The sequence below is a fragment of the Chlamydotis macqueenii genome, chromosome W (genome assembly GCF_036417535.1).
Source record: "Chlamydotis macqueenii isolate bChlMac1 chromosome W, bChlMac1.mat, whole genome shotgun sequence".
In the NCBI taxonomy this organism is placed as follows: Eukaryota; Metazoa; Chordata; class Aves; order Otidiformes; family Otididae; genus Chlamydotis; species Chlamydotis macqueenii.
Genome location: NC_141592.1, coordinates 50602078 through 50625332, shown reverse-complemented (window position 1 = coordinate 50625332; position 23255 = coordinate 50602078). Strand labels below are relative to the sequence as shown.

General features: G+C 42.1%; 1 protein-coding gene across 1 annotated transcript in view; it reads right to left on the bottom strand.

The window, feature by feature from the left end:
* The window catches only part of LOC104476742 (Golgi phosphoprotein 3), a 54299-nt gene that overhangs the window by 15384 nt on the left and 15660 nt on the right, over positions 1-23255 (bottom strand). The window contains exon 2 of the mRNA XM_086769556.1: positions 1126-1257. Coding sequence (XP_086625682.1) covers positions 1126-1257 — 132 coding nt within the window. The remainder of the gene's footprint in view (positions 1-1125; positions 1258-23255) is intronic.

Genomic DNA, 23255 nt, shown 5'->3' with positions numbered 1-23255 from the left:
TGCACAGGTTATTTTTCCGTTTTCCTGAAAAGACACAGTTAAAATTTCAGTTAGATAGAGCTGACAAGGTTTGTGTAGAATGAAAATAACTGCTAAAGAACATTCCTGAATGCCTAAGGAGCCAAAAGCTTTGGAAGAAAAAAAAATTGTACAAACCAATGAATGCTGAATATGCTTAAATTAAACTAAGAGAAGTAGGAGCTGTTTGTCTGAACAGAGGTTTGATTCTTCAGAAGAGGAGGAAGCTGGGAGAAGGTTGGGGAATTTGTAAGCTTTCCTTTAAAACATTTAGCAAGGGATAATATTGACAGGGAAATGTGCCATAAAAGAGAATTTATTTGTGACTGATAGACAAGAGCTGACCATGTTTTCAATAAACTTATTTTACAAGTATCCTCTAATGCTGATGAAGTAAAAATTCTTCAGTGTGACTTTGCACATTTTGTACTAAGAAAAAAAATCCAGTGGCAAGAGTAATAAAGGCGCCTCAAATCTTCAGCCTAATTCAATAAAGAACCTTAAAAATTCGCCCATCTTAAAGGTCAGTGAGTACAACAAATTTAACACACTGGTCACATGCTTAAGCTAGATACAGTTTTGTGTTCTCAGGGGCCCAAGGTACAAGGATCATTTCCTTCCCATGCATTGTAAGTGCTAAGTGCAACACTGTGTACACCAGAATTAAACTGGTGACTTGCAGGATACATCTGGCAGGCTGTCAGTTAGCCACCCCTCTCAGCCCCAGCCCACATCTCACCAACACTGCAAAATCCAGTTCCTTCAGCAGATTACAACTGGTGCTACTGGCTCAGCAGCAACCACTGCCACTGCACCCTGGCCAGAGCTACTGTCAACTGTGCAAAGTTACCAACGGTAGCAGGAATACATCAAGAGAACAAACAGAAGCAGAGAACAAGTACAGATGATTTTACAAGGCACTTCAGCTCACCGTTTAAACTCTTCAGGTAATAACTTTCTGCATCTAACTTAAGTCACTACTCAGAATCCCTATCCCCATTTAAAGAAAACACAGTTTTCTTTTTCTTACAACCAGTTGTAATTTATAGCTACTGTATTGCCTGAAGCATGACACAAAAGTAAATGTGACCATTTTCCTCCACTTACCTTTCTTGTTAACAGACTTTTGCGCCTCATTCCACAAGCCTCTAACTGAAGACGCCCTCGCAATGCCAACTCAATTAACATACAGCCACGCAATCCTGAGGAGATGCAATCATTCCAGAATGATGTGTAGCCCTGTGAAGAATGAAAGACAGTAAGATATTTCCATCTTCACTTGAAAGCAAATAGAAAAAGAGGCTTACTGCATTCTCTAAGCAGTTCTCCGGTCCTCATATACTTTTGAAGTAGCATCACTAGTCAACTACCATTCCTATACTGAAAACATGAAAGAAAAAACAGACTCATCCCCTATTAGTTTCAACACTTAGTCTCCTCTCTTTGAAGAGCAGAGAAACTTCAGGAAAGTGATACAGACCAAAACAGTAAGATATCAAGACTACGAGATATAAAATGTAGTTTATATGTAGTTGAAATAAACTTATTACATTTTTAAGACATCAAGCATTTGGCATTACCGACATCACACAGGCTTATTTGAATTTCCTGAGAAATATTAACATGATTTTACATCTATAAACAATATGGCACCAATGAAGTAATAATAACCTGAAAAAACTGATATTATATAAAATATGGAGTATATTGTAAATTCAAAGTCCAAACACAAATGTGGCAATCGGCACAAACCACAGAATAGATTTTTCAGCTTGAATATAGTAAACCAAAAGACAAAAGTTTTCAAGCAAATATTTGGAACTGCTACTATTTTGTCATTAAAATCCTTTGAAAACATATATTTCTAAAACTTGATGCATGTTTTTATTATATGGACTGCAAAACTGCAAGCCACATTTATTCTATGAACCACGCCACATCTACCACATTTTTTTCATCTATATTTGTACATTGACAGCTGTCTGCTTAAATGGCAGAACAGAATATTTGACCCAATACACTTACTCAATATCTAGAAATACATGTATTGATTTTGGTACTCCACTGTTCAACAATTATGACCCCACCCTCCCAAAAAACCTTATAAAAAGGATGCTATTTTAATTACAGAGTAGTCAACAGTTAAATACTAAAAACCATGCAAGAACAGTATCTAAGATGAAACAAAATAATTCTGAGAAATTATTTTTCTTTTGAAAAATGACTGCAGAAACACTTGGTATGATCCGGAAAGACCTTCCAAAACTCCTCTAGTAATGGATCTCTGTGAAAACATCGATTTTGGGATTCATTAGAGAAAAGTACAGGAAACAAAAAACAAGAAAAAAGAGAACACTCCCTTTCATAAAATGTATACTAATCAGTAACAAAGACTAGCTTAAATCAAGAGCAACACAATTTTATTCTATTTGCAAATAAAAGCTGCCAACGTATATAGATATCAGATGCATACATCTGAAGTCTGCTAAACACATAAACCAGTCAGTAACACATGCCATTAAATATAGATTTACAGGAATATGATAATATTTGTTTCCATTTAGCACTTAGCTATTTTCAAGAGCTGTATTATACAGATGACCAATACTTCCGAAAATTCTACAAAGCTCTGAATCTCTAGAAAGTAATTACTGAAATATGTCACAGACACATATTTTAAAGGTCATAAATATAAGGTTGGAAAGGCATTTGAGAAGTTATCTAATAAGCCTTCTACTCAGAGCTGATACTTTGCGAGTATCAGCTACTCTCATAAGTCAGTCATTCTGTAAATTAAGATTTTGGTTGGCACCAGACATTTCTTTGCCAAAAAACATGCAAGATAAGGTGTAGTATTTGCTTGATGGAAAAAAAACCCAAAACAAAAATAAAAAAGATGACTCCTACATTCTATTATTTTCAATCAAATAGCCTCTTCACATAAAAATAATTTTTGAAATCAGACAACACACATGCAAACTAAAAACCTATTGGACAAACTTACAGCTGTGGCATGACAAATATACACTTCTTCCTATTCACAAAAAGTGTTATATTATTATATATATATATGGTTGGTGACAGCCAACATGGCTTCACCAAGGGCAGATCATGCCTGACCAATTTGGTGGCCTTCTATGACAGGGTGACAGCATCAGTGGACAACAGACGAGCAACTGACATCATCTACCTGGACTTGTGCATTTGACACTGTCCCGCACAACATCCTTCTCTCTAAACTAGAGAGGCATGGCTGTGATGGACAGACCACTCGGTGGATAAGGAGCTGGCTAGATGGCTGCACTCAGAGAGTGGTGGTCAACGGCTCAATGTCCACGTGGAGACCGGTGATGAGTGGCGTCCCTCAGGGGTCTGTGTTGGGCCTGGCCCTGTTCAACATCTTTGTCGGCGACATGGACAGTGGGATAGAGTGCACCCTCAGCAAGTTCACCAATGACACCAAGTTGTGTGGTGCAGCTGACACACTGGAGGGGAGGGATGCCATCCAGAGGGACCTTGACAGGCTGGAGAGGTGGGCCTGTGCCAACCTCATGAAGTTCAACCAGGCCAAGTGCAAGGTCCTGCACCTGGGTCAGGGCAATCCCAGGCACAAATACAGGCTGGGCGGAGAAGGGATTGACAGCAGCCCTGAGGAGAAGGACTTGGGAGTGCTGGTGGACGAGAAGCTCAACATGAGCAGGCAATGCGCCCTTGAGGCCCAGAAGGCCAACCGCATCCTGGGCTGCATCAAGAGAAGCGTGGCCAGCAGGTCGAGGGAGGTGATTCTCCCCCTCTACTCTGCCCTGGTGAGACCCCACCTGGAGTACTGTGTCCAGTTCTGGAGCCCCCAACACAAGAAGGACATGGACCAGTTGGAGAAGGTCCAGAGGAGGGCCACGAAGACGATAAAAGGGCTGGAGCACCTCTCTTATGAGGACAGGCTGAGAGAGTTGGGGCTGTTCAGCCTGCAGAAGAGGAGGCTCCGGGGAGACCTGATAGCGGTCTTCCAGCACCTCAAGGGGGCCTACAGGAAAGATGGGGAGAGACTGTTCAGTAGGGCCTGTTGTGATAGGATGAGGAATAATGGTTTTAAAATAGATGGAGGTAGATTCAGATTAGATATTAGGAAAAAAATTTTTTACACTGAGGATTGTAAGAACACAGGAACAGGTTGCCCAGAGAGGTGGTGGATGCCCCATCCCTAGAAACATTCAAGGCCAGGCTGGATGAGGCTCTGAGCAACCTGATCTAGTGGGGGATGTCCCTGCTCCTTGCAGGGGAGTTGGACTAGATGACCTTTGAAGGTTGGAAGGGTCCAACCCTAACCATTCTATGATTTTATGATTATTATGCAAACAATTCAACCACTAGAAATTTGTTTCCCTTGTTTAGTAATGAAACTGAATTTATTTTGAAGTTATTATTTTTCAATGAAGTGACATTAACTGCACCACTCCTGGCAGTAATTACCAGATGTAAACTCCTCTGCTCCAGCAGTTATTCAACAGTCCTCAGGCTGTGGGTTGCAGAGAAATACAGGATCATAGGATAATTCAGGTGGGAAGGGACCACAGGAGATCTCCAGTCCAACCTCCTGCTCAAAGCAGGTTCAGCTATGAAGTCAGATCAAGTTGCTCAGGGTTCTATCCAGGCAAGTCCTGAAAACCTCCAAGGATAGAGACTGCACAACCATCTAACAGTTTTTAATCAAGTGATCCTGAAAGTCAGCTCAAAAAGATTATGGTCTTCATAAATGGAACTGCTTGCTCTAGTGGGCTAGATGACATTAAAGTCACAGAACGTATACTGCCTCACCTTCTGTTTTGGTTTTTATTTTGGTGTTTATTTTTCCCAGGCTCAGAGTTTGCAGGTGATCCACAAGAGAAGGAACATCATATTTCAATATACAGGGATTATACTGCTATTAAACAGTGAGGAAAAACATATATTATTGTTCTGGTTTTGTTAGTGAGGGGGGGCCTAAGGTGGCAGCTTCTGTAGGAAACTGCTAGAAGTCGCTCCCCTTTGTTCAGTGGACTCGGCCGGGCCTAGGGCGGACCCGCTGCTGGCCAAGGCCAAGCCAATTGGTAGCAGAATGTCCCGTGATAACACTGTAATAAACTGTGAGCTGTTTGTTCATCAAACCATGTCAGAACAATGGAGAGTTATATGAAATACACAAAGTCGGCCACAAGAAAGTTACATTAAATACACAAGGTCAGCCACAGGCACCTGGCTATGTAAAAACGGCATGCAGGACTGCAAAAGGAGGGAGCGGGGGGGGGCTCATAAAGATGAAGGGTATAAAACCAGTAACTTTCTAACCATATAGTTTGAAGAAGCAATTAGTGGGAGGGGGAAGTCTGGTTTGGAGCAAGAAACAGTCTCACATTATCTCGAGGGAGTGAGGGAGTGATTAAAAGGAGCAAGGATTCGAAAACAGGATGGCACCCATCACATAAATCTCCTTGTTCAAGAAGGACACGAATCGGCTCAGACTGATAAGGACACTGCCAACTTGTGGGAACAGCACATTCCAGGCAAAGGTGAAAAGTACACCGTGAAGAAGACCTACGGCCTTCCTCCCAAAAGACCCCCGAAGACCCTCGCCCACAATTCCTGGGAGAATTTGCGCAAGGACTGATAAGCTAATTAACATACGAAGCGAGAGTAGGTGGGTTTAGGTAATGAATATGTATAAGCATCAACGAAATATTTATTGTTTTTACTGTATAAGAATGGGGCGGTTTGCTATCTCGGCGCGCGCCGTTGGCGGAGCAGGAGACTCCCCGGCCGCCCAGCGCTGTTTTGCTTACTGGTCGCTTGCTTTAATAAACCAAATTTTTAATTGGCCAATCTCTGTCAGTTAATTGGACAAAGAGGGCAGATAAACTATAACAATTTTGGTGCCGTGACTCGGATAAAGGCAATCTGGCCTGAGGTCCTTGGCAGGGGAGGCGCCCCGCTGAATAAGCGGCCCTTGTCAGGGTGCTTCTATGCTAAATCCTTTACCGACGAACCTTAAATTAGACAGTAAGCAAATAAAACCGGTTAACCCCATAATCTTTGTGCACGAAGCCCCGGACGAAGACGCAGGACGCGTGAGTATAGGCCGGTTATCCGTTCGGTTGGGGTTGGGTATCCTGAAGCGTGCTTGTGTGAGACGTCCATTGGGCTCAGTAGTCCACCGGGCAAAGTGAGTGCGGACCCTCAGTAGTGCGGTTCCCAAACCCCGCGAGGGGCTGGGCCACGAACCAGGGGAAGTGAGTGTGTGAGTGAAAGAAGGCGCTTCGGAAGATGGGACAGAGGAAAAGCAAGCCCTCTGATCCCATGGGTGGGTCTGGGGTCCAGGTGAGGCTCCCGCAGATACCACCGGATAGTCCATTAGGCTTAATGATTAAACATTGGGATGATTACCCCTCTAGGCGGGGTAAGGAAAAAGTAAAAATGATTCACTATTGCATGGAAGTTTGGGGTGGTAAACAAATTAGAGGGGACCATCTATATTGGCCTGTATTTGGGTCCTTTGAAGATTGGATTTGCCAGGCCCTAAACATCTACATACATTCAAAGGAACCTTTTAATTTAGAAGAAAGTGAATATGCACATTTGTGGATTGGGTCAGAGACCAGAGTGAATCTATATCCCTTAAAGGAAAAGGAAGGGGCTAGGAGAAAGAAACAGAAGGACGAGGAAGGGGTTCCTACCTCACCTCCCCCTTATATTCCACCACCCCCTCCTCCACAGCCTTTGGCGCCCCCCCCACTAGTGGCACCAAGGTATGAGAATGACTCTGCTCCTAGTTCCCCTGAGGAAAATAGGGTAGTAACCCGTAGCCAAACCAGACGGAGGGAGGAGCGGGCAGAGTTATATCCCCTTAGAGAAATTGCGATGGGGGGACCTCAACCTGGCATGGGGTATGTATCCATCCCACTTAACTCAGGGGATGTGAGAGAATTTAAAAAAAGAGATGGGGAGTTTGTTGGAAGACCCCCTAGGGGTCTCGGAAAGATTGGATCAGTTCCTAGGTCCTAATATATATACCTGGGATGAGCTACAAGCAATTTTGAGTATTTTATTTACGTCTGAAGAGAGAGATATGATCAGACGAGCTGGAATGAGGATATGGGACCATCAACATCAAGGGGGTCCGGCAGCAGATATAAAGTGGCCAATCCAGAGACCTAATTGGAATAATCAGAATGAAGTTGATAGAGGCCACATGTCCGACTTGCGGATAATAACTATACAGGGAATTAGAGAAGCTGTTCCTCGAGGACAAAACATTAACAAAGCACTTAATGAACAACAAAAGAAAGATGAAACCCCTACAGAATGGTTAGAAAGACTAAGGAAGAGTTTACAATTGTACTCCGGGTTAGATCCAACCACTGATTTAGGGCAAGCATTATTGAAAACTCAGTTTGTGGCTAAGTCATGTATTGATATCCGGAAGAAATTAGAAAAGATGGAGGACTGGCAGCAAAGGGGATTAGATGAGTTACTCCGGGAGGCGCAGAAAGTTTACGTTCGGAGAGAGGAAGAAACTCAGAAGAAACAAGCTAGGCTTTTGGTTGCAGCAGTAAGGGAAGGACAGAGAGGTCCTCCGCCCAGACGGAATACAAACCTTAACCCATCAGGACCCTCTGGAAAGGAAAGTAGGGACCAGAGAGGGGAGAAGGAAATGAGGACCTGTTTCTATTGTGGAAAGACGGGGCATATTAAGAAGGATTGTAGGAAGAGGATGATGGATGAGAGAATGTTTAAAGAAGATTAGAGGGGTCAGGGGCTCTATCTGCTGGGGACCCGGGAGAAAACTGAGCCCTTGATAAAATTAAAAGTGGGTCCCCAGCGACAAGAAATAGAGTTCCTAGTGGACTCTGGAGCAGAAAGATCTACTGTTCAAAAATTGCCCCGGGGGTGTGAGACATCCTCGGAGAAAGTAGAAGTTATTGGAGCAAAAGGAGAGCCTTTTGGGGTTCCCGTAATAAAAAAATGTGGTTTTGGAAAGTGATTCTAAATTTGGGGTGGGGTCCTTGCTGTTAGTGCCTGAGGCGGACTATAACTTATTGGGCAGAGATTTAATGATAGAATTAGGGATTGGCTTAGAAGTCATAAAAAATGAACTAAGAATTAAGTTGTGTCCTTTACGGACAGTTGATGAGGGGAAAATAAACCCTGAGGTATGGTACACTCCGGAGACCATTGGAAAATTGGATATTGAACCTTTTTCAGTGACAATAAGAAACCCAGAAATACCAGTGAGAATAAAACAATACCCCCTACCGATGGAGGGGAGACAGGGATTGAAACCTGAGATTCAAAGGTTAATTGAAAAAGGAATATTAGAACCTTGCATGTCCCCTTTTAACACCCCCATCTTACCTGTAAAGAAACCTGATGGGACATACAGATTAGTGCATGATTTACGAGAAATTAACAAACGAACGGTTACCAGATTCCCTGTAGTGGCAAACCCTCATACACTTTTAAGCCAGCTGGGCCCCAATGATCAGTGGTATAGTGTAATTGATTTAAAGGATGCCTTCTGGGCATGCCCCTTAAAGAAAGATTGCAGGGATTATTTTGCTTTTGAATGGGAAGACCCGGACACTTACAGAAAACAACAATTACGGTGGACCGTTTTACCTCAAGGGTTTACCGAGTCTCCAAATTTGTTTGGACAGGCATTAGAACAAATATTGAGGGGGTACGAATTAGGTGGGGGGGTGACCCTTGTCCAGTATGTGGACGATTTACTGTTGGCCGGCAGCGATGAGGAGGCAGTTAGGGAGGAGAGTATTAGGTTGTTAAATTTTTTAAGTTTACAGGGATTAAAGGTGTCGAAATCAAAACTGCAATTTGTCGAAAAGGAAGTGAAATATTTAGGGCACAGATTGAGTAAAGGAACTAAGAAGTTAGACCCAGAAAGAGTTCAGGGCATATTATCATTGCCGGCTCCAAAAACTAAGAGACAGATCAGACAATTGCTGGGCCTTTTGGGATATTGTAGACAATGGATTGAAGGCTATAGTAGGAAAGTAAAATTTTTATATGCTAAGATATCTAAGGATGGCCTATTAAAATGGTCTAAGGATGATGATGAACAACTGGAAGTTTTAAAAATGGATTTGGTAAACACTCCTGTTTTGAGTTTACCGGATGTCAAGAAACCATTTTATTTATTTATTAATGTTGATGAAGGAACAGCATATGGGGTGTTAGCGCAAGAATGGGCAGGGAAGAAAAAGCCTGTAGGATACCTTTCTAAATTGTTAGACCCTGTAAGCAGAGGATGGCCTATCTGCCTACAAGCTATAGTGGCTGCGGCTCTGCTAGTGGAAGAGGCTCACAAAGTTACCTTTGGGGGAGAACTGAAAGTATTATCACCCCACAATATTAGAGGAATTTTACAACAGAAAGCTGAAAAGTGGATTACTGATGCCAGGCTCCTGAAGTACGAGGGTATCCTGATATCTTCACCTAAACTAGAACTTGAAGTTACTGGTTTACAGAATCCAGCACAATTTCTGTACGGGGAACCGTCAGAGGAAATAACTCATGATTGCCTGCACACTATTGAAGAACAAGCCAAAATTAGACCAGATTTGGAGGAAGAAGAGCTAGAGGATGGGGAAAAACTTTTTGTAGATGGATCTTCCCGGGTAACAGAGGGGAAAAGAAAATCAGGATATGCGATAATTAATGGAAAAACATTTAAGGTAATAGAATCAGGGCCCCTGAGTCCCAGTTGGTCGGCTCAAGCATGCGAGTTATACGCAGTTTTAAGAGCTTTACAATTATTAGAAGGAAAAATCGGCACCATCTATACGGATTCCAAATATGCCTTTGGAATAGTGCATACATTTGGGAAAATTTGGGAAGAAAGAGGCTTAATAAATTCCCAGGGAAAGGGATTGGTTCATCAGGAGTTAATAATTGAAATTTTGCAGGCTTTACGGAGGCCAGTAGGAATAGCAGTGGTCCATTTAAAAGGGCATCAGCGGGGATTAACTCCACTGACAAGGGGAAACAATCTAGCAGATCAAGAAGCAAAACGAGCGGCTTTAATGATCTTCAAGGAAAAGAAAGATAGAAAGTTTCCTTGCAAGGATTGTTGGAAGAGCACACTTCATTGTAGCTGTGCGAATCCTAATTATCAGTTTTGTTGTGTGCATGGGGAAGAGTACCACCTGTACAGCTTCACTGTGCAGGAGAAAGACAAGTTAGTCCGAATGGGGGCAAGGGAAGTCAAATCTGGAGAATGGGAACTTCCTGATGGACGAGAGGTCATTTCAAAAACTATGGCTATAAGAATCATGCGCAAGTACCATGAAAACACCCACTGGGGGGTTCAAGCACTAGTAGATCAATTTGCCATAAAATATGCTTGCATTGGGGTATATAATATAGCAAAAAGAATAATTGGAGATTGCCTAATTTGCCAAAAAGTGAACAAGCACCAATTAAGAGAAAGACCATTAGGGGGAAGAGATTTGGCTCACCGACCCTTCGCCAAAATTCAGATAGACTTCACCGAACTACCGAAAGTAGGCAGGTATAGATATTTGTTGGTAATAATAGATCATTTAACACACTTTGTAGAAGCATTTCCAACAGTCAGGGCCACTGCCCAAACGGTGACAAAACTATTGCTTGAAAATGTGATACCTAGGTATGGCTCTATTGAAACTATTGACTCTGACAGGGGACCACATTTTGCTTCAAAAATCCTAAAAGAAGTTTTTACTGCTTTGGGGACCAAGTAGGAATATCATACACCCTGGCACCCACAGAGTTCGGGAAAAATAGAGTGGGTAAACGGTGAGATAAAGAAACAACTGACCAAATTAATGATGGAGACCAAATTATCTTGGGTAAAATGCCTTCCCTTAGCCTTATTAAATATTAGAATCCAACCTCGCACGGATGTGGGAATCTCCCCTTTCGAAATGTTATACGGAATGCCTTATGATTTGGAGGTTCCCCAAGATCATCCCCAGGCTGAAAATTTACAACTGAAACAGTACATAATCCAACTCATGTCTATGAGGAAACAATTGCGAGATAAAGGCTTAGCAGTACAAAGGCCTCCGTTGGACATTGCAATACACAATATACAACCTGGAGATAACGTTTTAATTAGGTCATGGAAGGAGTCCTCACTAACTCCCCGCTGGGAAGGGCCTTATCTTGTTTTACTCACTACAGAAACCGCCATCCGGACTGCTGAACGGGGGTGGACCCATGCCAGCCGGGTAAAAGGACCCATCTCCGAGGAGCAGTGGGAGAGCTCTGGAGACCCGAATACCTTGAAATTAAAACTGCGAAGAAAAAGACAGACTAATAAATTGAACTGAGCAACGAACATGTATCGGTAAGGCGGAGACGCTTCGCTTGTTAACCTTTTTTTTACAGAAGAACCACACTTGGAGACCTGGAAAATACATGGATACGTAAGGACTATATTGAAATCAGAATTGTGGTTGTAATTGTAATTATCATTATATATATGATCCTTTAAGAAAAGTGATGTGTCACATAGTTCATATTAATTGTAGTAATAAGTTTGGTAGTAGCAGGGAAGGAACTTACATATCTTTGGAAGTGCCGAAAACAGGAGTAGCCTCGTTTAAACAATTTAAAAATAAAATACCAAAGTGCTACTCCCAGGAGAATCGGGAGCCGAACAGAAAATAAATAAGTGAGGGCCGATTCACTATCACATTTCTCCTGAAGATTGTCCTTGCCACCAAGAAGATGACATTCCTCGTAGCTCGAAGCAACCGAGTTGACGAGCGAGGTGGAGGGACAAGGTGCTGTGGAGAACTGACCCCTGTCACTGCAGATGATTTAAAGGCCCTCCAAGTGAAAAGGCCCCGAGGTTCCAAATGGGAAAAAGGCACTAGTCAAATTGGCTTAAAACAAAATTGGAGGCTTCACCCTTTTCGGTACGTCCTGACTATTCTGTTTTTAATGTTACCACAAACATGGGGGAAACTGAGCCACCAAGCTCATCAGCCATTCGAATGGACACTGCATCAAGTGGGCAATGATGATGATAAAGTCATACAAACTATAATAACTCCAGGGGCCCCTGCCTTTAAGACCACTCTGTGTCAGTTAGCGCCAGTAGATGGAGCGTGTAAAAATGAAGGTACACCATTTTATCTATGCCCGAGCTCTAACCCTGGGAAATCGTATTGTAACCAACCAGGACAACATTTTTGCGCATACTGGGGTTGTGAAACAATTGCTAACCGGTGGATTCCAGAGCCTGGAAAAGATCCCTTCTTGAAGGTATCTTGGGCCCCTTATGGATGTAAGCCGCAAGTGGTACGTACACTGGATAGAAGTGGGTCTGTCAGTATCGCAAAGTGGAGTTGCAACTACTGGCACTTGAATGTGACCCGACCTCAGGACCCTAGCTGGCTAGTAGGAAGAACTTGGGGAGTTCATTATTATAAGGAACTAGGGCAAGATAGAGGTGGGCTAATACACATTAAAAAGAAACCAGCCTCGAATGATCCACTGCCAGTAGGCCCCAACCAGGTCCTCACTGATGATTTGGCTAAGAAAACAGACCCCGACCAGACATTGACTGATAGTTTGGTCAAGGAAACAGAGGGTGATGTAACGAAAGTTATTGTAATGAATAGTACCCAAGCCATCCAAACCCCTGACGAAAACTCTGGGGATAACCCTCTTTGGAAACTGATGCAAGCCAGTTACCTGGTATTAAACCACACAAACCCAAATATGACCCAACATTGCTGGTTGTGTTACGATACTAGACCTCCCTTCTATGAGGCAATAGGCATCCACTCAAAGGCGAAAAGGGTAAATGGTTCAAACCCAACACAATGTTTATGGGATTCTGAAGGTCGAAAACCAGGCCTGACGATGCAACATGTATCGGGACAAGGGAGATGTATTGGGAATGTACCCCCAGAGAAAAATAAATTATGCAAGATAAGAGCTTCCCTGAAAGGGAAGCCCCCTGCTGATTGGCTAATACCAGCCCGTAACACCAAATGGATCTGCTCCAAAACTGGAATCACTCCCTGTTTATCTCTTAAATTGTTCAACGAATATGAGGAATATTGCATCCAAGTGATGATAATCCCCCGGATCATATACCACCCTGAGGAATTTGTGCATAATAACCAGAATACCCAGAGTCACCACTTACAGAAACGAGAACCATTTACCTTTACGGCTTTGACAGTAGCCACTTTGATAGCTGTAGGAGCAACAGGCGCGGGCACAGGAATAACATCATTGGTCCAACAAAAGCAGAAATTTCAATCACTTAGAATAGCAGTAGACGAAGACTTGGTAAGAATTGAACAATCAATAACTGCCTTGGAAAAATCTGTTAGATCATTATCAGAGGTGGTGCTACAAAACTGAAGGGGGTTAGATTTAATGTTTCTACAACAAGGTGGGCTATGTGCTGCCTTGGGAGAACAATGTTGTGTATATGCTGATCACACAGGGGTTGTAAGGGATACTATGACAAAACTTCGGGAAGGCCTAGAAAAACGAAAACGAGAACAAGAAACGCAACAAAGCTGGTATGAGTCCTGGTTTAACCACTCTCCTTGGCTTACCACATTACTATCTACCATTGCAGGACCCTTGATTATATTAATACTGGTATTAACTTTTGGACCCTGTATATTCAATAGAGTAGTTACAATTGTAAAAAACAGATTAGAAGCAGCTCATTTGATGCTTATGAGAGCCAAGCATGAACCTCTGAGAGGAATACCGGAGGTGGAGGAGACCCTCATTTTGAGCCAGCAGGTGCTTAAGCGATTTGATGAACAAAATAGTGAAAAGAAAAAGGGGGGATTGTAATAAACTGTGAGCTGTTTGTTCATCAAACCTTGTCAGAACAATGGAGAGTTATATGAAATACACAAAGTCGGCCACAAGAAAGTTACATTAAATACACAAGGTCAGCCACAGGCACCTGGCTATGTAAAAACAGCATGCAGGACTGCAAAAGGAGGGAGCGGGGGGGGCTCATAAAGATGAAGGGTATAAAACCAGTAACTTTCTAACCATATAGTTTGAAGAAGCAATTAGTGGGAGGGGGAAGTCTGGTTTGGAGCAAGAAACAGTCTCACATTATCTCGAGGGAGTGATTAAAAGGAGCAAGGATTCGAAAACAGGATGGCACCCATCACATAAATCTCCTTGTTCAAGAAGGACACGAATCGGCTCAGACTGATAAGGACACTGCCAACTTGTGGGAACAGCACATTCCAGGCAAAGGTGAAAAGTACACCGTGAAGAAGACCTACGGCCTTCCTCCCAAAAGACCCCCGAAGACCCTCGCCCACAATTCCTGGGAGAATTTGCGCAAGGACTGATAAGCTAATTAACATACGAAGCGAGAGTAGGTGGGTTTAGGTAATGAATATGTATAAGCATCAACGAAATATTTATTGTTTTTACTGTATAAGAATGGGGCGGTTTGCTATCTCGGCGCGCGCCGTTGGCGGAGCAGGAGACTCCCCGGCCGCCCAGCGCTGTTTTGCTTACTGGTCGCTTGCTTTAATAAACCAAATTTTTAATTGGCCAATCTCTGTCAGTTAATTGGACAAAGAGGGCAGATAAACTATAACAACACCTCTGCGATAACGTATTTAAGTAGGGGAAAACAGGAGAAGAAAAAGGAGAAGATGTGAAGCAGCTGAGCGGGGGGCAGAGAGGGGGAGGCGCGAGCCTCATGGGCCTTGCAGGCCTCACCCTCTGGCCTCTCGCCAGGCAGCCAACTGGGCCCAACTCGGCCCAGCCTGGCTGCAAGAAGTGGAGAGGAGATGAGAAGTTGAAGTGAATAAGATGTAAAAAGGATCCTGAGAGACGTCTGCCAGCCTGTTGTGAGGAACGGCTGCAGACGCCAAGGTCAGTGAAGAAGGAGGGGGAGGAGTAATGCGGCTCCTGGCCAAGATTCCCCTGCAGCCTGTGGTGAAGACCATGGTGGAGCAGGTTTTCCCCCTGCAGCCCATGGAGGTCCACGGAGGGGCAGAGATCCACCTGCAGCCCGTGGAGGACCCCACGCCAGAGCAGGTGGAGGCCTGAAGGAGGCTGTGGCCCATGGAGGGCCCGCTGGGACAGCTGTTCTAGAGGGACTGCACCCCGTGGAAGAGATGACCCACGCCGGAGCAGTTTCACAAAGGACTGTGGCCCGTGGGAGGGACCCCACGCTGGAGCAGAGGAGGAATGCGAGGAGTTCTTCCCCTGACGATGACACAGCGGCGTAAAACAACGCGTGATGAACTGACCGCGACCCCCATTCCCTTTTCCCCCCCCCCGTGCCGCTCGGGAGGGGAAGGTAGTAGAGATAATGTTAAGCCCGGGAAGAGGGAGGGGTGTGGGGAGGTTATCTTGTTCCCTGTCTCATTCTCCTGCTAATTTTAGAAATAAATGAATAGTTTTCCCCAAGTCGAGTCTGTTTTGCCCGTGACGGTAACTTTAAGGATTTCTCCCCGTCCTTATCTCAAACCTCGAGCCGTTTTTCTTATATCATCTCCTCCTATTCTCTCGGAGGGTGGGGGGAGCGAGAGAGAGACTGCGTAGTCTGGTCCCGATCGGGGCTGAACTACGACAATTATAACAGTCAGTGTCATCCTGAACATTTTTCAATCCATTAAACTGATCTTTCCAGATATTTCAGGCAGATAAACTGATCATTTTTGGCACTTACTGCAAAGACCTCAGACAACTGAAGGAATCTTCACAGAAGGTCAGTTTAGCACACAACAGTCTAACTAAATCATCCTTTAAATTAACTCAGACTTCCTGGTGTAGATGAAACAGAGTAGAAGCAGACATTTATCTTCAACATTGCAAAAAGCTCCTTGACATCTACTTTAAATGGCATACAGCATAATTAGAAAAAGGTGCACAAAAGACATGCTGAGTCTAGTTTTGCTGAGCAAAGCACAAGCTCTTGCAGCTTCTTGCTACTTACTGTAGGAATATCCCAGCTCAGATCTGCATACAAAGCAGTGTAAACATATACTAGGACCCAGTCTCCTACAGATGCTGACATGCAGAGCGCAACAGGAGGCAGGGTTCATACACATAGTCCACAGGAAAGGAAAGGACAGGGAAGAGACCCTGAGTGGAAATGACCTACCAACGTCCCTTAAAACTTTAACTTACATTATTCCCTAACAACGTCCTTTCCCAGTTTGCCTCCAAGATCCTTGACTTGTTACATGACATAAATGTTGAAAATTAAATATCAGTATGAGGTGATTCTTGCTAACTGTAGAACTGTAGTCACATAGGTTAAGTTTTATACGAAATCTATTTGTCCTTAGAGGGAGTGGGACCCTAGAGATATTATAATACGCATTTGTTAGAAGCTAGCCTAGCATATCTTTAATACAATGGTAAGTCCCAAACACCCCCAAACACCACCTGCAGAAATAGGCCCTGAGCCATCACTTTGGAGCCAGGAAAATCAAGGAGCATCGCGACCTGTTCTCAAGACCGTATATGGAGATTTCAAGGAGGAGTTTGACCAGCGAATTTGAGGAGGGGGCGTTTTGATGACCACCAAGACCACCAAAAGACCCTCGACTCAAAAGACTGGGCATGCGCGAGTGGGTAGGGAAATGATGTAATGGTTTCTCAGAAAATTTATGTTTATGCGTATTATTTCTTGGAATTTAATGAATATGTATAATTAATGTGTATTTAACCCGTGCTGTTGATCAAATGGGTGCGCACGCTAGGTGGAGCGATCCCCCGTGCGCCCAGCGCTGCAATAAAGAAGTGCCTGCTTCTTAACTTCTCATTGCTGTTAAGGAGTTTTATTCCGGATTTCGGTAACAGTTTTGGCGACCCAGATGGGACCTTGCGAGTGAGACTGAACGAGATCGAGTGTTGATCGAACTCCAGCCGGCACCGAGGTATTCTCGGGGAGACCCATCGCTCTCGACTCACAAAGCTCCTCGCAACGTTCCCTGGAGAAAAGGGTAAGGCACTTCTTCTTTGAAATCTGTCTGGTCTGGATAGCCTGCCCATAAGGCGCGGCGAAAGCTTCCCAGGGTTGGGGCTCAGAGGGTACCCGTTTGGTTTGGAAGCCTAGGCGTCTGCCCGTAAGTCATAAGCGAAAGCTATTGCTGGGTTGGACATTTGTGTATTTGGGACAATTGTCATTTGCATTTGTTTGGTTTTTGTATTTGGGACAATTGTCATTTGCATTTATCTGGTATTTGGCATTTAGTCTAAATTGTTTAAGAGTAAGAGTATGGGGAGTATTGGTAAGATTTGTACATAGCTTGGAAAGGGGCCCCAGGGTGTTTTAGAAGTGATTTACAAGCTGGTAATTGTTGCTTCAGTGCGTTTTTGTTTTGTTTTGTTTTGTTTTTTAAGGCTGTATGCATGTGTTGCAGTGTACGGGACTTGAATGATATACAGTATTGCATTTGGGGTTTTAAACTTTTCTTGGTGACGGGATTGACTTTGTTTGTAGAACAGTGTTATTGTCTTTTTGGTACCAAAAACTCCTTTGTAAAATATGGGAAAACACATATCTTCTATGTCTACCTCAATGGTAGGGGAAATATTAATGAAGTCTCCACTGGGATGTGTTCTTAAACATTGGGAGGATATAAGGGGAGACCCAGTAACTAGAAAAAAAAATTGATACAATATTTTACAGTTGATGTTATCTTGTAGAAGGGAAGGAAAGTGAGATGTGGTCCCCGATGTTGATTTGTTCTTTACTTTGGGAAATCATCCCAAGTGGCAGAAAGATTGCAGATACGTCCCCAAGGATCCGATGGTTTTGGCATAAAAAAAAAAAAACAAAAAAAAAAAAAAAAGGAAAAAGGTTGAAAAGATCCTGGCTTGTAGTATAGAAAGTGATGTTTAAAATGTGGAACTGAAGAGGAAAACATAGAATTCATGTGTTAAATTGCTGTGCTAAATTTCTGTATTATCTTTATGTGTGGTCTGGAAGTGTTGATGCAGGTTTAACAAATGAAACAGTAGAAAAAGGGGCCAGAACACCGAACCCCTGGTGGGAGCTGTAGAGTGGGACAGTTGAATTATGAGGGTTTCAGTCCTATTGCAGGGAGAACTGGAAGCTGACAAGACCAGATAGAACAAGGAGCGGCTCAAGCCTTGCCCCCCCTACCACTTTGACAAGCAGTAGGGGAACAAACCGGGGATGAGATCGGGGTGTGGTAGAGGAATGGATAAAATAACTGCAATAGGAGAGAGATTGGGAATATCAGTGTGCAAAGTGTGAAGCATGGTGGCACTGGAAAAATGAATGTCCTTATTCTGAAAAAGAAACAAAAAACTGGCAGCACAGCAGATGCCTTTGTCAGAGGTGCAAAGAGGACTGGGGGAGAATTCCCCAGCAGAACCCCTGGTTACAATCCAGCTGGGGACCCAAACCATGGATTTTCTATTTTGATACTGGAGCTATTCATTTTAAGTACTTGTAGAAGAAAATTGAGTAAAAAGTATGTAGACAAAATTGGTGCCACAGGGAAAGCTGAAAATAATTTTTTCATTCAATCCTTAACTTTAAGGTGGGTAAAAATGGGGAACTGGCCAATTTTTATACATGCCAGTGTCCTGTTGCCTTAGTGGGGAGAGATTTATTGAGCAAATTGAAAGCACAAATTAATTTTTAAAACTGTGACATTCAATTAAATATACCCTAATCAAAAGCCAGAGAGGCAAGAATTTTTATGTTGCAGACAACTTCAGAGCCATATGAAATCCCTCAAGAAGTGGACAATGCAGTAACCCTTTGGTGTGGGCTGGCGAAGTTCCCGGACATTCAAAAGCAGCAGAACCGGTAAAGATTTTTCTAAAGGAGAGCACCAAACCGGTAAGACAAAAACAGTACCCTTTAAAATTAGAAGCTAGAAGAGGTCTTGAGAAAATGATTGAAAATTTAAAAAAAAAAAAAAAAAAAAAAAAAAATCGACTATTAGTCGAATGTGAATCAGAATTCAATACTCCCATTTTACCTGTGAAAAAGCCAGAAAGTGAGGAATATAGGTTAGTACAAGATTTTAATAGCAATAAATTTAATAGTTCAAGATATTCACCCTATAGTGGCAAACCCGTATCCTTGTTGACAGTTTTAAAAGAAAATCACAAGTGGTTCGCTGTATTGAACTTATAGGATGCCTTTTTCTGTATTCTTCTTGACAAAAATAGTCAGGCATATTTTGCCTTTGAACTGCAAAATCCCACAACTGGGCAGAAGACTCAGCTCACCTGGGCAGTGCTACCTCAAGGATTTAAAAATAGCCCAATGATCTTTGGAAATCAATTGGCTAAGGAATTAGAAACATGCAAAATAATTTATCCTGAAAGACTGGTGTTGCAATATGTAGATGATATTTTAATAGCCACAGAAACCAGAGAAGAATATTTCAACTTGACTACTAACCTGCTAAATTTCTTGGGCCAAAGTGATAACAGATTTTCCAAGAAGAAAGCACAGATTGGAAAAGAGACTGTCATGTATTTGGGATTTGAAATCACACAGGGACAAAGACAACTTGGAAATGAGAGAAAAGAGGCAATTTGCCAAATGCCGGAGCCAAAAGGAGCTGCAAACATTTCTGGGAATGGCTGGCTGGTGTCACCTGTGGATTAAAGGAATTGAAGGAGGGACCCCTTGTGTGAGAACCTGAAGCTCAAAAGGCATTCCAGAATGTAAAGGTAGCTCTGATGTTCACTCCTGCTCTAGGGTTGCCCGATTTAACCAAACCCTTTGAACTGTTTGTTCATGAAAGACAACATTTGGCCCTCAGAAGAATCCTTTCTCAGAAAAATGGAGAATGAAGAAGACCGGTTGGTTATTTCTCCAAACAATTGGACAATGTTAGCTAAGGATGACCAGGTTGTCTATGGGCTGTAGCAGCAACTGTCCTCCTGACTTAAGAAGCTTGTAAGCTGACAACGGGACACCCAAGAACAGCTTATGTACCGCATATGGTACTTTCTGTTCTGGAACAGAAAGGAGGACACTGGTTATCCCCAAGCAGGATGCTCAAACATCAAATTGTCCTGTTGGAACAAGATGATGTCAAATCGAAAACAACTACAACAATAAATCCTGCCATCTTTTTAAGTTCAATAGAAGAAGAAGTTCTAAGTCATGACTGTCTACAGACCATCAAACAAGTTTATTCCAGCAGAAGTAACAGAAGAGTGAACATACCTGACCCAGAATTCGAGATATGTACTGATGGAAGCAGCCTCGTGAGAAATGGAAGAAGATTGGCTGGATATACAATAACAATAACAAACTCTGTTATTAATGCAAAGCCGCTCTCAGTGAACACCTCAGCACAAAAGGCGGAATTGATAACTAGCCCTCATAAAAGCCCTAAAATGGACAGAACATAAAAAGTGAATATATGGACTGATTCAAAGTATGCTTTTGGAGTAGTACATGCCCATGGAGCCACATGGAAAGAAAGAGGAATGCTGACAGCACAAGGAACATCCATTAAACACCAAGAAGAAATTCTGCAATTGCTCCAAGTGGTGCAGAAACCCAAAGAAGTTGCAATAATGCACTGCAAAGCCCACCAATTTGGGAATTTCCCAGTGAATATTGGAAATAAATTAGTCAATAAAAAGGCAAAGAAGAGAGCAGAAAAAGGCATCATGACAATAATACCAGTTAAAGAAGTGAAATTTGAACAACAAATCCCAAATTACAGTAAGGTTGATTTGGAATTAGCTAAATCAATTCAAATAAATATGAAAAATGATCATTAGTCCTAAAAATCAAGTTGTGGTCTCACCACAATCAAAGCTAAAAGCATAGAAAAATTCATTGGGAAATAGAGGCAATGATCAGTGATTTAAGAAGACAGGTGATTAGTGTTAGGATGATAAAGCTAATAAAATCAGTAACAAAAAGCGTGAAACTTGTTTAAAGAATAACCCGAGAAATATTAAATAACCACCCCCAGGAACCATATATATGGGAAACTTGCCTGAAAATTATTGGCAGATTGATTTTTCAGAATTGCCACAACAAAATGGATATAGATATCTATTGGTATTAGTAAATATGGCCAAAAGATTTTTTCCTGTCGCACCAATAGGCAAGAGAAGTGGCTAAAAATATGTTAAAAGAAATAATATCATGGTTTGGAATCCCCAAAAGAATATAATCAAATAGAGGTCCTCATTTTGTGTCTGAAATTATTCAAATATTGAGGAAAATTCTGGGAATCAAATTGAATTTACACACTCCTTGAAGGCCACAATCTAATAGACAAGTAAAATTTGTCAGAAAATATCTTTAAAATGGCCTCATGCTCTTCCTTAAGCACTTCCGAGAATCAAGATTCAATCCAGATCTAGGACTAAAATTAGTCCATATGTTAATGTATGGAAAATCTTATCAGACTCTAACCCTTGTTCAAAATGTGACTGCTACTGGGGATAATGAAATGGAATTGTATTTGATATCCCTTGGAAGAACTCTGATATGGATATAGAACTGCCACAGAGCCTCTTTCTTTAGATTCCCCAGTTCATCATTTCAACCAGGAGATTACGTGTACCTGAAAATTTGGGAATCAGAAAGTCTTCAATAAAAATGGAAAGAACCATATCAGGTGCTTCTAGCAATATATACAGCCCCTAAATTTGAAGATATTGATTCTTGGATTCATTATTTGAGAGTCAAGAAGCACAGCCTCCAAAACAGAAACAATGGATTTCTAAAGAAATATGTCATTTAAAGTTAACAGTCTCTCATTTTTAATGAATTAGACAAAATCATATCAAAATAATGAAATCTATCAAAGGAATTTTAGTAGTAATGCTAATAATACTTTTTGTTTTACTGATTATGGAGATTAGTTATAAGTAAATGAGACTTATTGAAAAAATTAAATAAGTCTCAAAGGGGGGAAATGTTACATGACATAAATGTTGAAAATTAAATATCAGTATGAGGTGATTCTTGCTAACTATAGAACTGTAGTCACATAGGTTAAGTTTTATACGAAATCTATTTGTCCTTAGAGGGAGTGGGACCCTAGAGATATTATAATACGCATTTGTTAGAAGCTAGCCTAGCATATCTTTAATACAATGGTAAGTCCCAAACACCCCCAAACACCACCTGCAGAAATAGGCCCTGAGCCATCACTTTGGAGCCAGGAAAACCAAGGAGCATCGCGACCTCTTCTCAAGACCGTATATGGAGATTTCAAGGAGGAGTTTGACCAGCGAATTTGAGGAGGGGGCGTTTTGACGACCACCAAGACCACCAAAAGACCCTCGACTCAAAAGACTGGGCATACGCGAGTGGGTGGGGAAATGATGTAATGGTTTCTCAGAAAATTTATGTTTATGCGTATTATTTCTTGGAATTTAATGAATATGTATAATTAATGTGTATTTAACCCGTGCTGTTGATCAAATGGGTGCGCACGCTAGGTGGAGCGATCCCCCGTGCGCCCAGCGCTGCAATAAAGAAGTGCCTGCTTCTTAACTTCTCATTGCTGTTAAGGAGTTTTATTCCGGATTTCAGTAACAGACTCTCAAACTTCACAAAGCTATACTTAAAACAGAATAGGGTCCTAGGACTTGCAAAAAAACATTTATAAGGATTGCTAGAAAATATAAGAACTCCTGCATAGACAAAGAACTAATGTAATTCAATAGCTCAAACATTATCTCCTCATCTGTGAAAAATCTAGTGGGATCATCTGTTTATGCTATAACAAAGCCATAGCAAGACAGGCAAACTATATAGACAGAAAACTCATAAACATTAGCTCTGACAACGCCATAGCATTCTGAATTTGGTGGCTATTCAAATATTTTGTTGAAGCACTCAGTATTACAGAATAAGAGCTATTGCAGAAGTATTAAAGTACACTTCTACAGAACACATTTGTGAGATATGTTCACCTGATTCGTGTTAATGTGAAGCAATACTAGGGTTGCATGGTGAAATGTGACCCTCTGTGTATATGGAATCTTTAATTATCCTGTTTGTTCTTCTATAGCCACAGGCTTAGGGGAAACAGGAAGATATGTACATAGTTCCATAAGTTTTGTTTCAAGTTATAAACGTCTTTGGGAGGTTTATTTAAGGTATTAAAAATGTGTTTGGCAGGATTCACTCCTGCCTTAGTAGTTTGACATAATTAAGGATTTTACCTGCTTAACAGCGCTGTTTGCATAAGAAGGACACTTGACAA